At 29.7% G+C, this 18,036-nt stretch overlaps 1 protein-coding gene across 1 annotated transcript in view; it reads right to left on the bottom strand.

The window, feature by feature from the left end:
• Positions 1 to 987: 987 nt before the first annotated feature.
• LOC119677864 (collectin-12-like) overlaps positions 988 to 18,036 on the bottom strand; it is a 321,969-nt gene continuing 304,920 nt past the window's right edge. The window contains exons 3-5 of the mRNA XM_038089423.1: positions 1,680 to 1,950; positions 1,201 to 1,518; positions 988 to 1,115 (exon numbers count right to left, since the gene is read on the bottom strand). Of these exons, the coding sequence (XP_037945351.1) occupies positions 988 to 1,115; positions 1,201 to 1,518; positions 1,680 to 1,710 (477 nt within the window). The 5' untranslated portion in view covers positions 1,711 to 1,950. The remainder of the gene's footprint in view (positions 1,116 to 1,200; positions 1,519 to 1,679; positions 1,951 to 18,036) is intronic.

The following is an 18,036-nucleotide window of genomic DNA, read 5'->3' on the forward strand; positions in this document are numbered from 1 at the left end:
AGTGCTCATAAGTAAATCTCGAAATAATAGTAGAAACTTAAAAACATATGTTTATACATTAAACATTACTATGTTTTATACATTAATGTTTTATATTTAATTATTAATAAAAATATAACTTTATGGATTATGTACTTAAATGTTAAACTATTAACCTAATTAATTGGTATATGGTTTAATATATCTTCTTAAGAACTATAATAAATCTAATAGTTATGTACTTTGTAATTCTTCAATTTAATGTAAATATATTAATATGTACAAATTTCGGAAGATACGTCCTTTATATCGTAGAAAATAATTAGATGTATTCAGTCAATATTCAGCTCAGTAACGTCAACTAATAAAATCTTATGTTGTTTATGAATTACAATATTGAGAAATAGTATCTATTTGGTGATCCTAGTTGAGCAGCACTATACCTGTCACATATATGAAATACATCATATGTATACATTTCACCATTTAACAGTATGAGTCGTTTAACAACCACTGAACATGTGTGATTTTTAGCATCGCGTAACTGTGTGGAGGTGTGATGAGCCACTACTTTTTTCGAAAATGGTTAAGGTAAACCAAAAGATGCCACATTTGTTTTAGCGTTAAATTGAAGGTATGGATGTGGAAGATTTTTGGTTTCAACATAACATTACAACGAGCCCCATATTCTAAGTTATAATAATGTGATTGCTCCCCTTAGGATTTTACTACACATATACGATCTTAGAAGATTTTCATAGGAATTTAAATGATAAGAAATATAAATAATCTTCTAAATTATAATAATGTGATTGCTGCCCTTACGATTTTATTACCATATATACGAACTACTGAAACGTTTGTCTACAGGGCTTAATAAATTATTTTATAATTTAACTTAATATAAATTAAATATTAATCACATTACATATAAAATAATTTTATCTCTAGACTACCATCAATTAAAGCCTTGAAATAAAAATTTTAAATATAGAAAGTGAATGTATATTACTCAGGGTCCATTTGACTGAAAGCGTCATATGTGAGGTTTTTGCCACTTATGCTCCATTGCCAAACTCCAGTAAGCCAATCGTATGTAGAGCCAAGCCAAATAGGATCAGGATACCCTCCATATGCTAATATAAAATATTAAAATTATTATTATTAAAATTTATTATTAAAATTTGAAATTAAATTTATTTATTTATTGAATGTAAATACCATTTGATTGTCTGTCATGTTGTTGCAAAAACATATTTAGTTTGCGATCTGAATATTTGGTTGGTTCTGCTAATTTTGAGTTCTTATCCTTGCAGAAGAAGTGTGCCTCCAACCAAATTCTTTGCTCTTCTGGCATATAATAGCATTCAGTACCGATGCGTTGAAATTTGGGTGGACAGAGTGCGTATATGCGACGATTGCGAGGTTTCTCCTCAACATTGTTTAGTGTGTTTTCAATGCCATTGCCATTATCTCCAACAAAGTTGACACCAGCCGAAGCGGCTGATCTGTGATATTCCGCAGTAAATGCGGTTGAAACTGAAAATAAATAATTAATTATGAACCAGTAATTAATTGGAGGCAAGTTAGTGTATGGCAGTTGATATTTGTAAAACAAGTCCATCGTTAAGATAGATAAGATAATCGAAAGAAATGAGTTTAAAATAAATTAAAAATTCAAATGTGCATTAATGGCTTACCTAAAGCTAAGATAATCAGCAAGAAATGCATCTTGCCCCAGTTGCAATGCGTTAAGGTGTTGAAATTTCACTTCAAAGCAAAGTATATCTTTTGCTATCGAATTTTGTATAATTTTAAATAAATTTATTTAATTATAAAATTAAAAAAAAATGTTTTGTTTGTTTGATAACTTGGTGAAGATAAATCGATTATGAATTCCGGTAGCGCGCGTTGATATTCAATTTACTCTTTCGGATTTGTTAAGTTAACATGGCTTAATGATTACAGCAACTGTAAGAGAAGAAGAAAAAATAATGTTAACTAAATAATAAATTATAATTAAAAAAAATTATATAATTTAAGTTTATTTGAATGAATTTCTAGTTAAACTCTACCTGTGGGCTTTTATTGATCGCTTTGAAAAACTACCCAAAAGTGTAATTCTTTAGAAATATTCTCTGAATAACACCCACCGTTTTTTTTTCAGAACCTTTTGACGATAATTTGAAATTTGTTTTGATGAGATTTTAAATAAAATTTAATTAAGTAATCTTTTTGGATTTTATTCATTAACAGATTTAGCTGGGATTGTATTCGTTCTAACTGGTTTGATTAGCAAATATTTTTAATTATTTCCCATTAACAATTTAGACGTTCTTGACGCGATTTCAGAGCGTTTTAACATGACTTGGGCTGCGGTAATTAATTTTGGCGCGGTTTCACTAATTTACGCACTGCAGACTCACAGCTGCGCATAATTTGAACTCAGCCAGAAAACAACTTTCAGTTCAGTTCTGCTTATGCGATGAAATATATTTTGAAAAATAGTCAATTTTTGAAAAATAAAAAGTATTTTTAATTAACCAATTAAACATGTTTAATGCGTTGACTGTCGGACTGTCAGTGGGTTTCAAGCAAAGCCTGAGGACATCAATCATTCGTTATTGGAGTATAGACATGGGTGTGGCTTTCAAACGAAACATTCTTTGATTTTTACGATTTAGAAAAATTTATGCAAAAATCTCCACATTCGGTCAATATTAATAAAAAAGATATAAGTTTGAGGCATGAGATATTTATCACAGCAAAAACAAAGCAGACCGTGGGCGTCAAATTTATAGAGAAATAATAAAAATAAACATTTTTTGCACTCATAACCATTTTATAAGAACAACTACTCTTATATCTATATATATATAATCGTTTCTTCGGCTGTTCGTTACTCAATCACTTTTTAATGACTTAACTAATCTTCGTGATACTCTCAGATCATATTTATAGTATAGTTTTTAAGCTTGAATTTTTGTCCTTGGGATTATATCCAAACTCATGTATGTCACAGGACATTAATTTAGAAATTAAAGGATATTGTTGGGACAAGTTTTAGATTAAATGTTTACTTGAGACAAGCTTGTGTCTTAGTTTATATTGAAAATACACCCATCGCATATGATTTCTTTTCATACACTGGTCCAAAGAAATCTTCCAGCGTTTATAGTGAATATAAACGCTATAAGTCCTATATAACTATAAAGTCCCACATAAATTTATCTATACAGATAAAAAAAGTTTTATAAAAACTGAAAAAAAAGAAACATCCTACGTTGCACAGCTGCACTTTAGGAAGGCTAAGCGACATCAGTGGGATATTCTTTAGAGTTTATTATAATTTTGATTGATAGCAATTTTTTTTTATACTGTGAGTTTCGGTCGTTTTCTAATTAGTTTCTGTCAGAAACAAAAATTAGTAAATTTGCTCGCAATTTTTTCTTAAAATTTGATTTTGATATTCTGCGGTGATTGTTATTCGAGGTAAGAAGTAGAACTTTTTTAGTTTGTTTTGTTTTAAATTAATTAATTTTTTTCAAGGACTTTAATTTTATGCAACACTTAAAATTATAATTTAAATTTAATTTAAAAAAAATAAAAAGTTTTCGCAATAGAAGTATAAAAGTTTTATTTATAAAAGTTGTCTTTAGTCATAAATTGATTTTACTATATACATAAATAAAGCTCCGTAAATAAATGTTATTGTTTTAAAAAGTGCTTTAATAAGTATTAGGTAAAAAATTCGACGTTTTTTGTCATTATACATTTAGAATAAAAAAATGATTTAGTGTCACAGAGAAATGATCAACGATAAAGATGTTTTATTTGTAATGCCAAACCAAAGGTCCTGGAAGTTAGCGTTCGTTCTTCTTATCTTAGTTATAAGTTTTTATATTTCATAATTGATTATAAAAAAACAAAATATTTGCAACAGAAATTTATAAACTACATTATAATAAAAATGTCTTTCAATGTCCCAAATGTGTTCTTATACATCTTATTTCAATTAAACTAAAAGAGAATTATAATTTTAAATTTTTACATTTATAATTCTCTAGCAGTTTAACTGACATAGTATATAAAAACGAAATTGTTGACTTGACATCTGTAAACATTTATTTTAATATAATATTTTAATTGCATGACGAGATCGTTGTATTTATCGTTTAGCGTGATTTCTATGATCAGACGTTCTTGGTACCCACATCTATGACAACAACTATTTAGTTTGACAGGTGACATTTCAGGCTATATTTATTTGTGAAAGCAGTTGTGTAATTCATTAGTCGTTGAAAAAGTTAATATATCGCTTTATTACTATAAAAAAAATTTGAAACTGCTTTAAAAATTTGTACTGTTTACGGAGTGGATGCTGTGAGCGACCGCCGAACCTAAGAGTATTTTGCTTGAAACCGTTTGGAAAATTTTGATATTATATGTGCAGGCTGCTATGGATGGTTTAACATTCAAAAGGTCCGTAAAATTTTGCGTTTGGTGGAGCAAGATCGACATGCTAGCTATTAGGAGATAGCAAAGGCACTAAAGACCAACAACATGAGAGTTTGATATCATTTGAAAAGAGCAATTTAGGCACAGATGCTCAATATTTGGATATTACATGAATTAACGAAAAGAAGTTTTATTAACTAAATTACCATCAATGAAGTTGTGCACAAGTGTTACGAAAGTAAGGTACTTTTGAAGGAAATCAACGATTTCAAAGCCTGAATCAACAACCAACAGGGTTATGTTTGTTACGAGCTACTACTGCTTGATTAATTCGATCCTTAACTGTTCACAACTTCATCGCTTACACGAAACAATCAAAGAAAAGTGATCAAAATTAGCTAAAAAACATGATAATGCCTAGACACACACATTCTGGATGACTTGAAATATATTGACGGGACTTAATTGGGGAAATTTACAACTTGTTGGCTTGATAAAACTATTAAAAAAAAAGTTATCAGAATTAGCCAACAGACAAGGAGTTATATTTTACTATGACAATGCCACACCATACATATTTTTGATAACTCGGAATATATTGACTGGATTTGGTTGGAAAGTTTACAATTTGATCACTTGAACAAAACAATCAAGAAACTGCTACCAGAATTGGCCTACAGAAACAAAATTATGCTCAATCATGGTAATGCCACACTGCAGACATCTTTACCGACTGTGAATATATTTTTGGAACTTGATTGAGAAGTTTTTATGCATCCACCTTATAGTCTGGATCTTGCATGATCGGATGATCGGAAAAATTAGAAGATCAAAGAGCCGTTGAAAATCACTTTGTTAAGTTTTTCGCCATTAAAGCACAGAGGTTATACATTGATGGTATTATGAAATGACCCGGAAAATAGTAAGAAGCCATAATTAATTATGATTAATATATACTGGATTAAAATTGTTTCAATAGAGAAAATTTTTTTCAAAAATGTACAAAAAAATATAATGTATATAATATTATAATATATGATATATATAATATTATAATATATAACATATATATAGTATTATAATATATATATAATATTATAATATATATTTAATATTATAATATACAATATATATATATATAATTATGCAATTTTCTAAAACGAGATCAAGTTGATAGAGGCCGATTTGTTTATAGGGCCAAAACAAGCTACTCTAGAGAAACATATATAGAACTGATTTATAATCTAGTGATATCGAATTATTTAAAAGATATATTTGCAGTGGAAAATACTCGTACAATTTTCAAAACTCGTACCGAACTCATCAAACTCTATTACTTGCCCTATGTATGTTGTGCACTATCGGTTTGATGTCTATGCAATAAACAAGAAACGGAATACGTTAATCACTTTATCGTAATCTGGCCAATTTTAAAGGAAATAACGGATAAGTATTTTGGAAAAACGACCTTAAGCAGAACGGAATTGGACAGTGTTCTTAATGGAATAAACTGGCTGAATTTATGCGTACATCTTAACCAAGCCTTAAAGTATAGACAACTAATTATAGATGAGAGCTGGTGCATAACTTATGAATATCAATAATATTTATAAATTATGCTATCACACTCCTAACAAGATTAGAAGGTTAAAATGAGTAGACAATCGCTAGGTAAACCTGATGACATTAGTTCATAGATTTAAGTAAATAATATATAAAGTATCAATAATTATTGTTTGTTTTTCAATTATTAGTAAAGAATAGACTATTACTACTACTACTACTACTACTACTACTATAAATATAATTTTATATACTTTTATATTGTATTTATTATTCACTATAAATTACTTACCCCTTTTTTTTAATATACTTTATATATTTCATAAATAAAGAAATTAAAAAATTTATTTAAATCAATGCCATCATTTTACAGTTAGATTATCTTACCATTCAAAATGTTTCTATGTTCGTAAATTCGTTATAAACATGTTGAGCAATAAAATTAAGTGATTTTAGTTGAAATTGTAGGCGGCTTCCAAGTTCAAGTTCAAGGTGAAATAAATAAAGTACACAATTATGAATCAATCAAAATTCAAATTTTCAATTGCAGACATAAACAAACAAGAAAAATTATTGACTACGTCAAATTTAAATAAAGAAAAATTGTGTCATTTAATACGCCCACATCAAAACAGAGATTAGCAACAAACGGCGTGTAGGGAGTTCGATGCAACAATCGACAAGTGAGTCTATCAACAAATGACAGTGGGCCGTAATACGAGACTGCATGCTTGTTCATGAGCAAAAAAATTTTTAAAGAATTTATAAAACAACAACAATACAATAACACAACAACAATATGAATAAGACAGACAACAAGACAGCAGTCATTAAATCGCTAATAGAAATTTCGATATGCGTTCAGCCAGCAACATGTATGCATTTTTGTGTGCAATTAAGTGTTGTTATTTATAAAACCAACGGCCGTAGTCGACAATGGCAATATTGGTGACAATATCGTAAACACAATGTGTACAGACCGCATAATTGCTAATAGGCGTGCTGCTTGCAGCCACAGGCGCACATTTGCTAAAATTACATGTGTACGAGCATCCATCCACATATAAACATGTTGATACTCGTATGTTGCGGTATACACCTGTACAGTTTAAGTTATTTTTTTTTTATTGTTTATGTTATGATTTTTTTGAGTTTACACACAGTGCCGGAATGTCTGCTGATGTTGCTAAGCTCGTTTTGTGCTGTTATTGCAGTTTTTTGCTCTGCATAGGCGGTGCTTGCACTGCATCATTTCACAATTTAAACAATTGACAGTTGAGTATTTTAAAAATTTAAAATTGCAATGCAAATATTTTGAATGTCATAACAAAACGTTTAATATGGAAATAACATAATTGAATATTATTAAATATGTATATTTTATATACTAAAATAATTTTAAATGTTTTTACAAACAGTCATCATAATACAGTTAAATGATGATTGTTTTACATTGCACTCTTAATAGTATAACTGACCTATTACACGTGTAATAGTGTAATATATATTCTGTCAAAGAGTGATAAAATTGGAAAAATAATAATTTGCAACGAAAAGTGCTTTTGAACAGATATATAATATAAGTCGAATTAATAGATTCGCATTAATATATGTTTACATTTCCTCGGGGGAGGCTGTAACCCCTAGAGGACGCGTAGCAGGGGACGGATAACGGATGCCTTACCCGTTATCGGGTGACAGGAAGGAAATAAAATACCTTCCGCGGACCACACATTCGGAAAAAGGTCACTTCCTTAAAAATCCCTACAGGGCAAACTATCCACTGGTTATTTTGAGGTCGTAGGTTGCAGATAGAGTTGCATGCTTAGACATGAGTCTGTAAAAGAGGTGGCGGCGGAGGAACCGTAGCTGGTCAACGGCGCACAGTGTGACAAAACACAAAATTAGGCGGTCATAATTCGATATTTTCGGAACCAGTAGAGATATTGATATGAAATTTTCCTAAAATATAGTTTTCGAGTTGATCTTTCTTTTAAATCTAATTTGAGCCCAATCGGCCTACTGGAACTACCCGAAATTTTTGCCCAAACATGGGGATTTTACCGTGGTCCCAAGATTACTTAAAAACTATGATAGGTAGAAAGCTGAATTTTGGTGTCCGGAAAACTTACATTATTATCTATATTCAAAAAATTTTTCATGGTTTTCCGCCCACTGCCACACCCACCCCCCATACAAAATTTTCATCTTAAATCGTTTATTATGGTTCAAAAAACTTTTTGCACTTATTGGGCTATATATATACCTGACGTACATAGCAACACAACTTCATGCAAAAAATGGGCGTGATCCGCCCATTAGTTCCAAAGTTATTTGCAGTTTTATGCAATTTTAGCGAAATTACGATTTCTCAAAAATTTAACCAACTTTAAACCTTTATAGCTTTTTTACTATTTATTCAAAAATGGTCAGGCGTCTGAACATAATTTGTTATAACTTCGTTATTTTTCAACCGATTTAGTTGAAATTTGAAATATAAATAAATTAAATATTTATAAAATTTTAAATGTCTTTTTGTTATTACTCAATGAATTTGTTGTTGAAATAAATGGGGTTTATTGAAGGTAATATTTTTCGTAATTTTTCGCTGGATTCTGAGGCCTGAAATAGGTGTAAAACATAGAGTGCGCAGGCCAATTTTTATTTTATTGTAAAGTGTAACTATTTGGCTATTAATAGGAAAAATTTCATGAAAAAACTCGGATACATTTTTTGGGTATCGCCGATAGAAGTGAAAATGGCCATGAAAAAAATGCTGACTTTTTGTGCAATTTCGCTAATAAAATTTTTTTGATAATTAAAATTGAAATTTTTTTTACACATAATGAATAACAATATCGTAAGCTTTAAAAAAAATTAAAAATGATCATTTTTGAATAAATAGTAAAAAAGCTATAAGGGTTTAAAGTTGGTTAAACTTTTACGAAATCATAATTTCGCTAAAGTTGCATAAACTGCAAATAACTTAGGTACTAATGGGCGGATCACGCCCATTTTTTGCATAGAGTTGTGTTGCTATGTAAGTCACGTATATATGTAGTCCAATAAGTGCAAAAAGTGTTTTTAACGATAATAAATGATTTAATATGAAAATTTTGTATGGGGGGTGGGTGTGTCAGTGGGCGGAAAACCTTAAAAAGATGTTGGAATCTAGATAATAACGTAAGTTTTCCGGACACCAAAATTCAGCTTTCTACCTATCATAGTTTTTAAGTAATCTTGGGACCACGGTAAAATCCCCATGTTTGGGCAAAAATTTTGGGTAGTTCCGGTAGACCGATTGGGCTCAAATTAGATTTAAAAGAAAGATCAACTCAAAAACTATATTTTAGGAAAATTTCATATCAATATCTCTACTGATTCCGAAAATATCGAATTATGACCGCCTAATTTTGTGTTTTGTCACACTGTGCGGCGCTCGTACACCTTCAAAAAGAGTACTGTCACAATATTTTCTTTCGGTCTGGAAACAACAGTTGGCACCTAACTGAATTTAGCGCCATTTTTATGCAACTTCCCGTTTCAATCTCTGCTCCTAGCAGCCACAGACAAAAGTTGACTTACAATCAATTTTGAGGCAAACAATAGGAATTGGACTCATATTTCTTTAGCAGAGAGATCAAAAGTTATAAAACCAATATAGTTCATATTTAGAACCTTCGACTTCATACATAGAAGTCAATCAAAAGTATTTAGATTACTGTCTGCCTTAACTGAATGTTGGGGTATAGGACAGCATAAAGCCAAGCTCCGATTGCCCTGTCGATTATCCTGTAGTACATGTTTACTAGTGTTGAAAGAGAAGATATCAGAGAATAATGTTGTGTCTATGTTCAGGTTTGTCTAGAACCAGGCTTGAGCATTTGGGTACTGAATTCCTTACATATTCGGCGATATTCCCATGGACTATAGCTTTTCACAACTCCATCGCGTGAACAAAGTAATCAAGAAAAGTTATCAGAAACCATTATATAAATATTTTCACTCTTGAAATAATTATTAGAAATATTTATACCACATTCATTCACTTAACTGTAGAAACTTCTTCATCATGGACACTTGTTGCAATGTACCTTAAATATATTGCCTTAAATTATACCTTAAAATATTTTATAATCAAATTCACAAGTATATTTATTGATAATTAATAATTAACGGTAGTCCAGTATTAAATATTCACTAAAAATTATTTTTGTTATTTAAAAGATTTTATTAAAAATTCAAATCTGCATTGAAATTTATTACATTTTCACTTGACTATTAATGTTCGGAATTTTGTGTATATTAAATAAATTAAATTTTAATGGAAGTAGAACAAGTTTTTAGCCAATATTTTGGTTGATTTACGAGCAAATAATTTTATGTTATAACTAAATATTATTTTTTAATACGCCTTTTTTGCACCAAAATATTCGAAAATTATGCAATTTCTGAGTAGGCGATGAAGTAAAAACATTTTAAATTAAAAAAAACTCATGTAGTACAAAGACCACAGGAAGTGTTGTAAATATTAATAAAAAATAATAATAATTTAAATTAATTTATTGATTTGAAAAAATATAAATATTGTTTTGGATTATAAATTAAACATTATTCAATAAAATACTAATACCAAAAATACTGAATAAAAAGCTATGAATAATGGGTAATTTTAACAAGGGCAGACCTTGCAGTGGCAATAATATTATTAATGTTCTGTAATAATAAAATACCAATAAAAATTTATTAACGTTTAAAAATAAATTTCTATAACTTTTCCAAATATTTCATTCAATAGACAATCCAAATAAAAAAAACTCAACATAAAACGTATCGAATTTTGGAATGTTGCTGTGTTTTTTTTGTTTGATTTTTGCTTCCAAAAATAACCTTAATTGCTAGCCTTTAAACTGCTATCGCAGAGTAAAAATGTTAATGGTTTCCTTTGCGTTGGCCAATATCGTTTTACCAAGCTTTGCCCTGTACTTCCACATCCACTTTTTCACATACTAAAAATAAACCTTTCGTGCTCGTAGATAAACAAACCGTTTTTTTCACAATATTTTTCACCATTCCATCAGTTTTTCATTGTAGTTTGTGCTTGCAAATGGCAGTCAAATGGCTTGTATATCATTTTTCGAGAGTCTCGTTCATCTTAATGGAAACTGAAAAGTCATCGATATGACGATACCAACTCCAAGCCGACAGACTTCCGTTTGTTTATCATCTGCGTGTAGGACAGAACTTTGTGAAAATCATTGTGGTACTCCCTAATGACAACACTTTTTGTTACTGGCGAATGTGCGTGCATCGAATTTTTAACTTGTGTCCTAGCACGAGTCCTGAAAAGGATGATTTGTACGACTGCAATAATATTTTTTTATTGAAATGGTAAAGGCATCAATTTCTATAGCATAAAACGAATACTAACGTATAGGTATTGCTTTGAATAAAGTGGTTTTTGATTTATGTGTTTAATATTTGAACATCAACTTCTGGAACATTAACTACTTCAGGCATCTTTAAAAGTCAAGAAATCCAAATTTAAGACAAATGTATTATTATGCCTTTTTGTTTTATGAAAATTTAACAAATTATAGTACAACTGGTTCTGCTAAATAAAAGTTTGCAAAAATCTAACCTGATTATATTTACTTAGATTTTTCGTAGACCACCATCTTGTTACACTTATGCAGATCTTAGAAAATTATTCTGTATAATCATATAATAGTTTTTCCAATTAATTGTATGAGTATTAGTTCTTCTATTAGATCTCGGTGATTTTTATTCTTTAGAATGACTGTAGCTTGTTCTGTATATGTCTATTAAAGCACCCCGACCTAAAAAATCTATTGTGCGCCTAAAGGCCCAACTAGGACAATTTAAGACTATTTATAAGTCTTGTAATTGCTATGGGCTTAATTTTACCTATTTGACTTGGGGCTAATATCCCGCTTCCAAGGTAATCGAGTCTACGTCTTACCACCGCTGGGCAGTTGCATAAAACATGTTCTGATGTTTCCTTCTCCTCATGACAGAGTCGACAGGAGTCACTTCCTACGACACCTATAATCTTCATGTGGTAATTAAGTCTACAGTGACCTGTAAGAAGTTCCATGTAGATTTTAATATCGTTTCTGCTAAGGCCAAGAATAGCATCAACTTTGATGTGATCAAGATTAATGAATCTTTTTGACTGTCGCATGCCTGTTTGGGCTCTCCAGTGTTCAAGTAGATGTTGTTTCTCTCGTTCACATAATAAGCTATTTGGGAAGCTATTTGTTACCCCGCAGAAGGGCTCTGAACCAATGAATGGAGTACATGCACCCTTTTTTGCTAGGGAATCTGCTATTTCATTGCCCTCATGCCCTTCGTGTCCCGGTACCCACATAAGAGTAACATAGTTCCTCGATGCTAGGGTGTTGAGATGTTGAAAGCATTCCCAGACCAACGTTGATGTCATATATAAGTTCTTTCTATTAATTATATCAGTATTAGTTAATCTATTCGATCCCGGCGTTATAGCTGAAGACTTTTATTCTCTATAGACTGTAATTTGTTCTGTACATGTTATGTATTAGTTTTTCTAATTCTCTCCAGAAGGATTATTGTTCTTTAAGAATTATGACTTGGTTATATTAGCTTAGCTGTTTCATAACTCACCATATTCTTTGATTTATGTAAATCGAATTTCTTATTTGTCTTTGTATATATTTTTCAATTTAAAAAATAAATTAAAACCAGTTAAAAATGTGTAATATAACTATTTATAAGAATTATATTTAAGTTACCTACAAATTTTTACTACTCTTTATATAGACTTACAAATTAATTATAACTAATAAACAATATGTAACGATGACAGTTCCTTTCAAAAAAGACATAACTCACTTTGGTCCTAAGAAGTGAATGAATTATAATATCACAGTTCTAATGCACATTTACTTTTTGAAATAATTTAAAGATAACGAACCTCTACTTTAAATTGAGAAATTTAATAGACCCAGAGTAATACCTTTAATACCTACTAGAGACATTTGACAGAGACTTGAAGAAGGGAAACTCAAGTATTATGATATCACTACTATAATATACGCTAGCTCTTTAAAGGAATTAAAGGTAAAGAAACTTTTATTTTAAATCGAAACATTTTACTAATACCAGTAATGCCTTTAAGACTACTACTGACATAATACAGACACTTCAGGCAGAGAATCTGTAGAAGTATGATATTATGATACCACAATTTCAATACGTAGTAGCTACTTAAAAGAACTGTAGTTGAAGAAACATTCATTTTCTTCAATGTCAATGTCTTCAATGCCTACTGGTGACATTAGACAGACACTTGATTAAAGGACGTTATGGAATATATGCACTATCTAACAACTGCCGGAAACTGATAGAGTAGATGAGTTACATCTTTCCCTTTCTGCTCTGAAGCATATCTATGACATCTCTTTCTTTTAAGGGTTTCTTATGATTCAATATGTTTTCCCTATAGACGGTGTCGTACCGGGAATAGCAATTATATTTATTACTTTTTACTCAACTTAATAATATATGTATTCCCTACTGTCATCAAGTCAGATTACAATACAAATTGAAACTAAAAAATACAAAAACGATTTACCTTTAAGTGAACTGACATATGAACTTATTAAGCCAAAGGCAATGTCAGTAAATCCAGTAAATGGAAATGTAGGAAGGTAAAAGTTTATATTTGTACTATCACATAATAATGTGGTTGTGAAAAAAATGTTAAATGTCAATTGCAAACGCCGCTGGGCATTGAAACAGTGACAAATATTTTATGCCATTGTTCCAATAAAGTACAATGCATTGTTTGTAGGGAACTTTAAAAAAACTAATTTAATGCATTAAAAATGTAATAAATTTTATTGGAGTCAACTAGCTTTGGTTACTAATATATTTTAAACAAGACTGTATTTAACTATATAATATATTTCTTTATAAATTACTATAAAATAAACTTTTTATTAGTATTTCAGTAGCGCAGATGTTGCGGAATAAAAAACACAGTATTTTTTTTATAAATATTTTCACATATATTTCACATCATCTGTTCTGCTGTTTTGTTAGCAGCAGAATAAAATAATATTACTACATTTTATATATTGTTAGACATATCATTTATCATTACTAAAAATCCATTATGAAGTAAAGCTCAATAAAATGCGGTTGAACGAAATGTTTGAAATCTAATATGAGCTTCAAAGTCAACATATTGTGTTTCTTTAATAAAAACAAACTACTTCGTGACATTATCGCAGCAGTTGACAGCAATTTATACAGACAGATTCTCAAGTCATAACACAAACAATTTTATAAAGTATTTTTTTTTGTTTTTGTTTTGTAAAACAAAATATATAAATAAATTTAAAATATTTAATATGACAGAATGAAATAAATAAAAACTTAGATTCATTTTTACTTTATTAAAATTTCATGAATGAAGTTAAATTACACAACATTACATATATAATTTTATTATTATTATTTAAGTATATTTTTTTTATTTTTAATTTTTTATTTACTTTTATCATTATTACACATAAGTTAAATACTATTTTTGTAATATGCTTGACATTGGCTTTGAAATAGCTGCTAAAAAGTAATGAAATGAATGTTGAAAATTTTATAATAATATTTTTAATGTTTATTTTACGGTACGTTGCACATTTTGTTGTTCTACTGGGTTTTATGGTTTTCTTTTTCATTTAACAAAAACATTATTTAATATTAATTGTTGCTGTCATCACTGCAAAAATACATAATTCATAAAAATATTACGCACATATGCGGAAAGCGCTATTCAAAGCGGTCCACATGGCGTATGCGTAACCAAAACTAAAAGTGCTCTCAGTAGACTAAACACATTTGCAGTTGCAAATTAAATATTTTATTGCATTTTAAAATAAATTTAAATATTTTCAATGTGTTCGCAATACTCAAAATTCTTATACAATATATACAATATGTTAGAGTTAAATTTGAAAAATTGTTAAAGTGATGTATTTAAAGCAATGATTTTGAAAAGATTTTTTAGTTTTTATTCAAAATGTGAAAAAAAAACTCAATAAAAATATGTTAAATAAATGTTTAAAAATAATTTATACTGTGGACTTATAGTAGTATATATACTATAAGTCCACATAAATATTATATATACTATAAGTAAAACATAAATATTATAAATAATTATAAGAAAAATAATAAGAAAAACCTAACTTCATTTACATAGTATCTAATTTATCCTTATACGATTATGGCATTCGCCGTCAATCGGGGGTTTGGATTTGTGTTTTTTTTTTTTACGAACTTCAGCTTATGAGAGTTAAAATGCCTCTAATATAATATTTTCTCTATAACGAGAAGCCGTTTTTATATAGATCGATAACAATGACTACCATAACCATATGACTACTGTGGACTTATATAGTATGTATATACGACTAGATGTTCAGTACTTAAATAGATGATCTACAGAGATAAAAAAGTTTAGAGATAAATTTTTAGTTATGTGATATTGTTTGAATATATTACTATTGTTAGATTTTGAATAGAATTAAGTAATTTATTTAATATATAACAAAAATAAGATCAATTAATGTATGGATAGATAATTAGTTATTAGCATTATGTGTGGTTGTTCATGCTCACGCAGTATTAAATTGTGTCAATTTCAGATTCCAAAAAATATCTGACATTATTTTACATTTATAAGATTTATGTTTTATTTAATATTTATTCAGCTATCCAATGTTTCTTTTAGCTGGATAAGAACTATCGATATCGATAACTATAGTTTGACAGCTGAGAATATCAAATTGTGTTGATATTTCTATTCAACAAGATTTGACATTTCATCATGACTCTTTTGACACTAGAACAATGCTTCCAAATTGTGGAAATTTACTTTAAGAACAATAAATTTGTTTACGAAGTTCATGGACCACTTTATCGAAGAATTATGTTTAGAGATCAAGCCCATTCTGGTTAAATGGTTACGTCAATAAGCAAAATTATCGTATATGGAGCGAAGTTAATCCTCAAGCCATCAGTGAATCACTATTACATCCATTAAGCTTGACTATTTGGTGTGGATAAAATGCTGACGGCATCATCCTTATTTCTTTCGAAATGAGGACGAAACTGCCGTTACGGTGAATGGCGAGCGTTATCGAGCCATACTGACTGAATTTTTGTCTGGAATTTTCAATAATTAATCAGGTAAACATTGATAACGACGATATTTGGTTCCAGTTCCACTAAGACAAGACTTAGAAGTACTCCTGTTAACTAGCTCCTTCATTCGTGCGATTTAACGCCTCTCGTATATTTTTCATTGGTTTATGCCGACAAACCAGCAACTATTTAAGCATTGGAACTCAAAGTTCTTGCAACCATATGACTACATTTATTGAAAAAAAAACAGAAAAAAATTAGACTAATCGAATAAACCATGAGACTCGTAGTCGCCGCGGATATATGCCGGAAATTGTATTCAAAGAATAATGCCATTAAATTATTTACCAGATTACAATAAAAAAAGTTTTCATTTCAACCATAACATATTTATATCTTGTTTAAACATATTAAGTTCTCATACACGTAAAAAACCATTCGATATTTATTTGATTATATTATATCACGCCGATTTGTATTTTTTTAATATATATCCAATTCCTATAATTTAATCACTACATATGATTGAGTTACATTATTTATTAATATTGTCCTGATTGCATGCGTACCGCAAAAATGAATAAATAATCGTCAAAATAATATAACCCTCATTGTATTCATACCTCAAGGATGGATAAATAACTGTCAAGTTAGCATTAGAACTAGAAAAAAAGAAAAGAAAAGAGGCAACGTGACTGATAGAAGTCAAACGAACAAAATTTCTTGAAGATAGATATTCTTATAGGTTGGAGTGGCGGCCTTGTTTCCATAAAGTCAATTTGAGCTCAAATAATGGCCCATTCTGGTATTCTTATAACAACCATCTATTTTTGATTTCATGTATCTTTTAGGTAGATTCTTCACAGATGTGGTGTTTGAAGTTTATGTCATTTATATAAGTAGGTTAGGTTATACTAGCGATATATTAGCGAAGATAAACCTAAACCTATTGATCCAAAAATGCTCTACTAACTGAGATACAGAGATTGTATTTGTATAAATAAAACAATATGAAGTAACAATATGTTTGTGTTATTATTATAAAAAATTGAGTTCAGCAAAAAAGTATAGTGTTATTAAATTTTAGTTTAAACGAAGTTCGAACGAAGTTTATAGTAAAGCTTATTTTGCTCAAGGCAAAGTTCATGAGTAGTATTATTTACCATTCAGTATCACTAAGTACTACTGAGAAGTAAAGAAAATTAAAAAAACCCCCGCAACCATCAGATCAAAAGAAAACTTTATTTTTTATAAGTTTTGAAAAATATATTTTACATTAATAAGCAAAACTTTGGTTTCGGTGCTACTGTTTAACATATTTTAAAATTCAGCAAATTAAAAAAAAATTAATACATCTTCATATCTGATTTGTTTGTAATTTATGACTACCTTTTCTACATCACCCTCCGTGAAGAGGTTAGAATATTCCCGTGGTAAGGTATACCTATCGTAAAAGGCGACCAAAATCCCGGTGCCACGCCGACACTTGTGCGAGAAATATACATGTTAGTAGCTGACGTGGTACCTAGAATTCTCAACCAGTGCAAATCTGGTACTACGAAGGCCAGAGACCCGCAGCTACGGCTGTGCTGACCAGTTGAGATCGAACTTTAACTTACACTGGTTAACTTACCACCGGGTGCTATGACCCTAAGATTAGCAGAGGCGTAAGATAGCCCTCGCACAAATCAAGATGGAAGTTATATCCAGCAAACAGCAAACGGTACTTCATTGGTACCGGCGGAAATATCTTTTCCAGTGGAGCGTTATTTGACACGTTGTATAAATACACGTGTTTTTGAACACAGTAATTTTAAGTTTCCACGA

Source organism: Teleopsis dalmanni, chromosome 1 (genome assembly GCF_002237135.1).
Source record: "Teleopsis dalmanni isolate 2A chromosome 1, ASM223713v2, whole genome shotgun sequence".
Classification (NCBI taxonomy): Eukaryota; Metazoa; Arthropoda; class Insecta; order Diptera; family Diopsidae; genus Teleopsis; species Teleopsis dalmanni.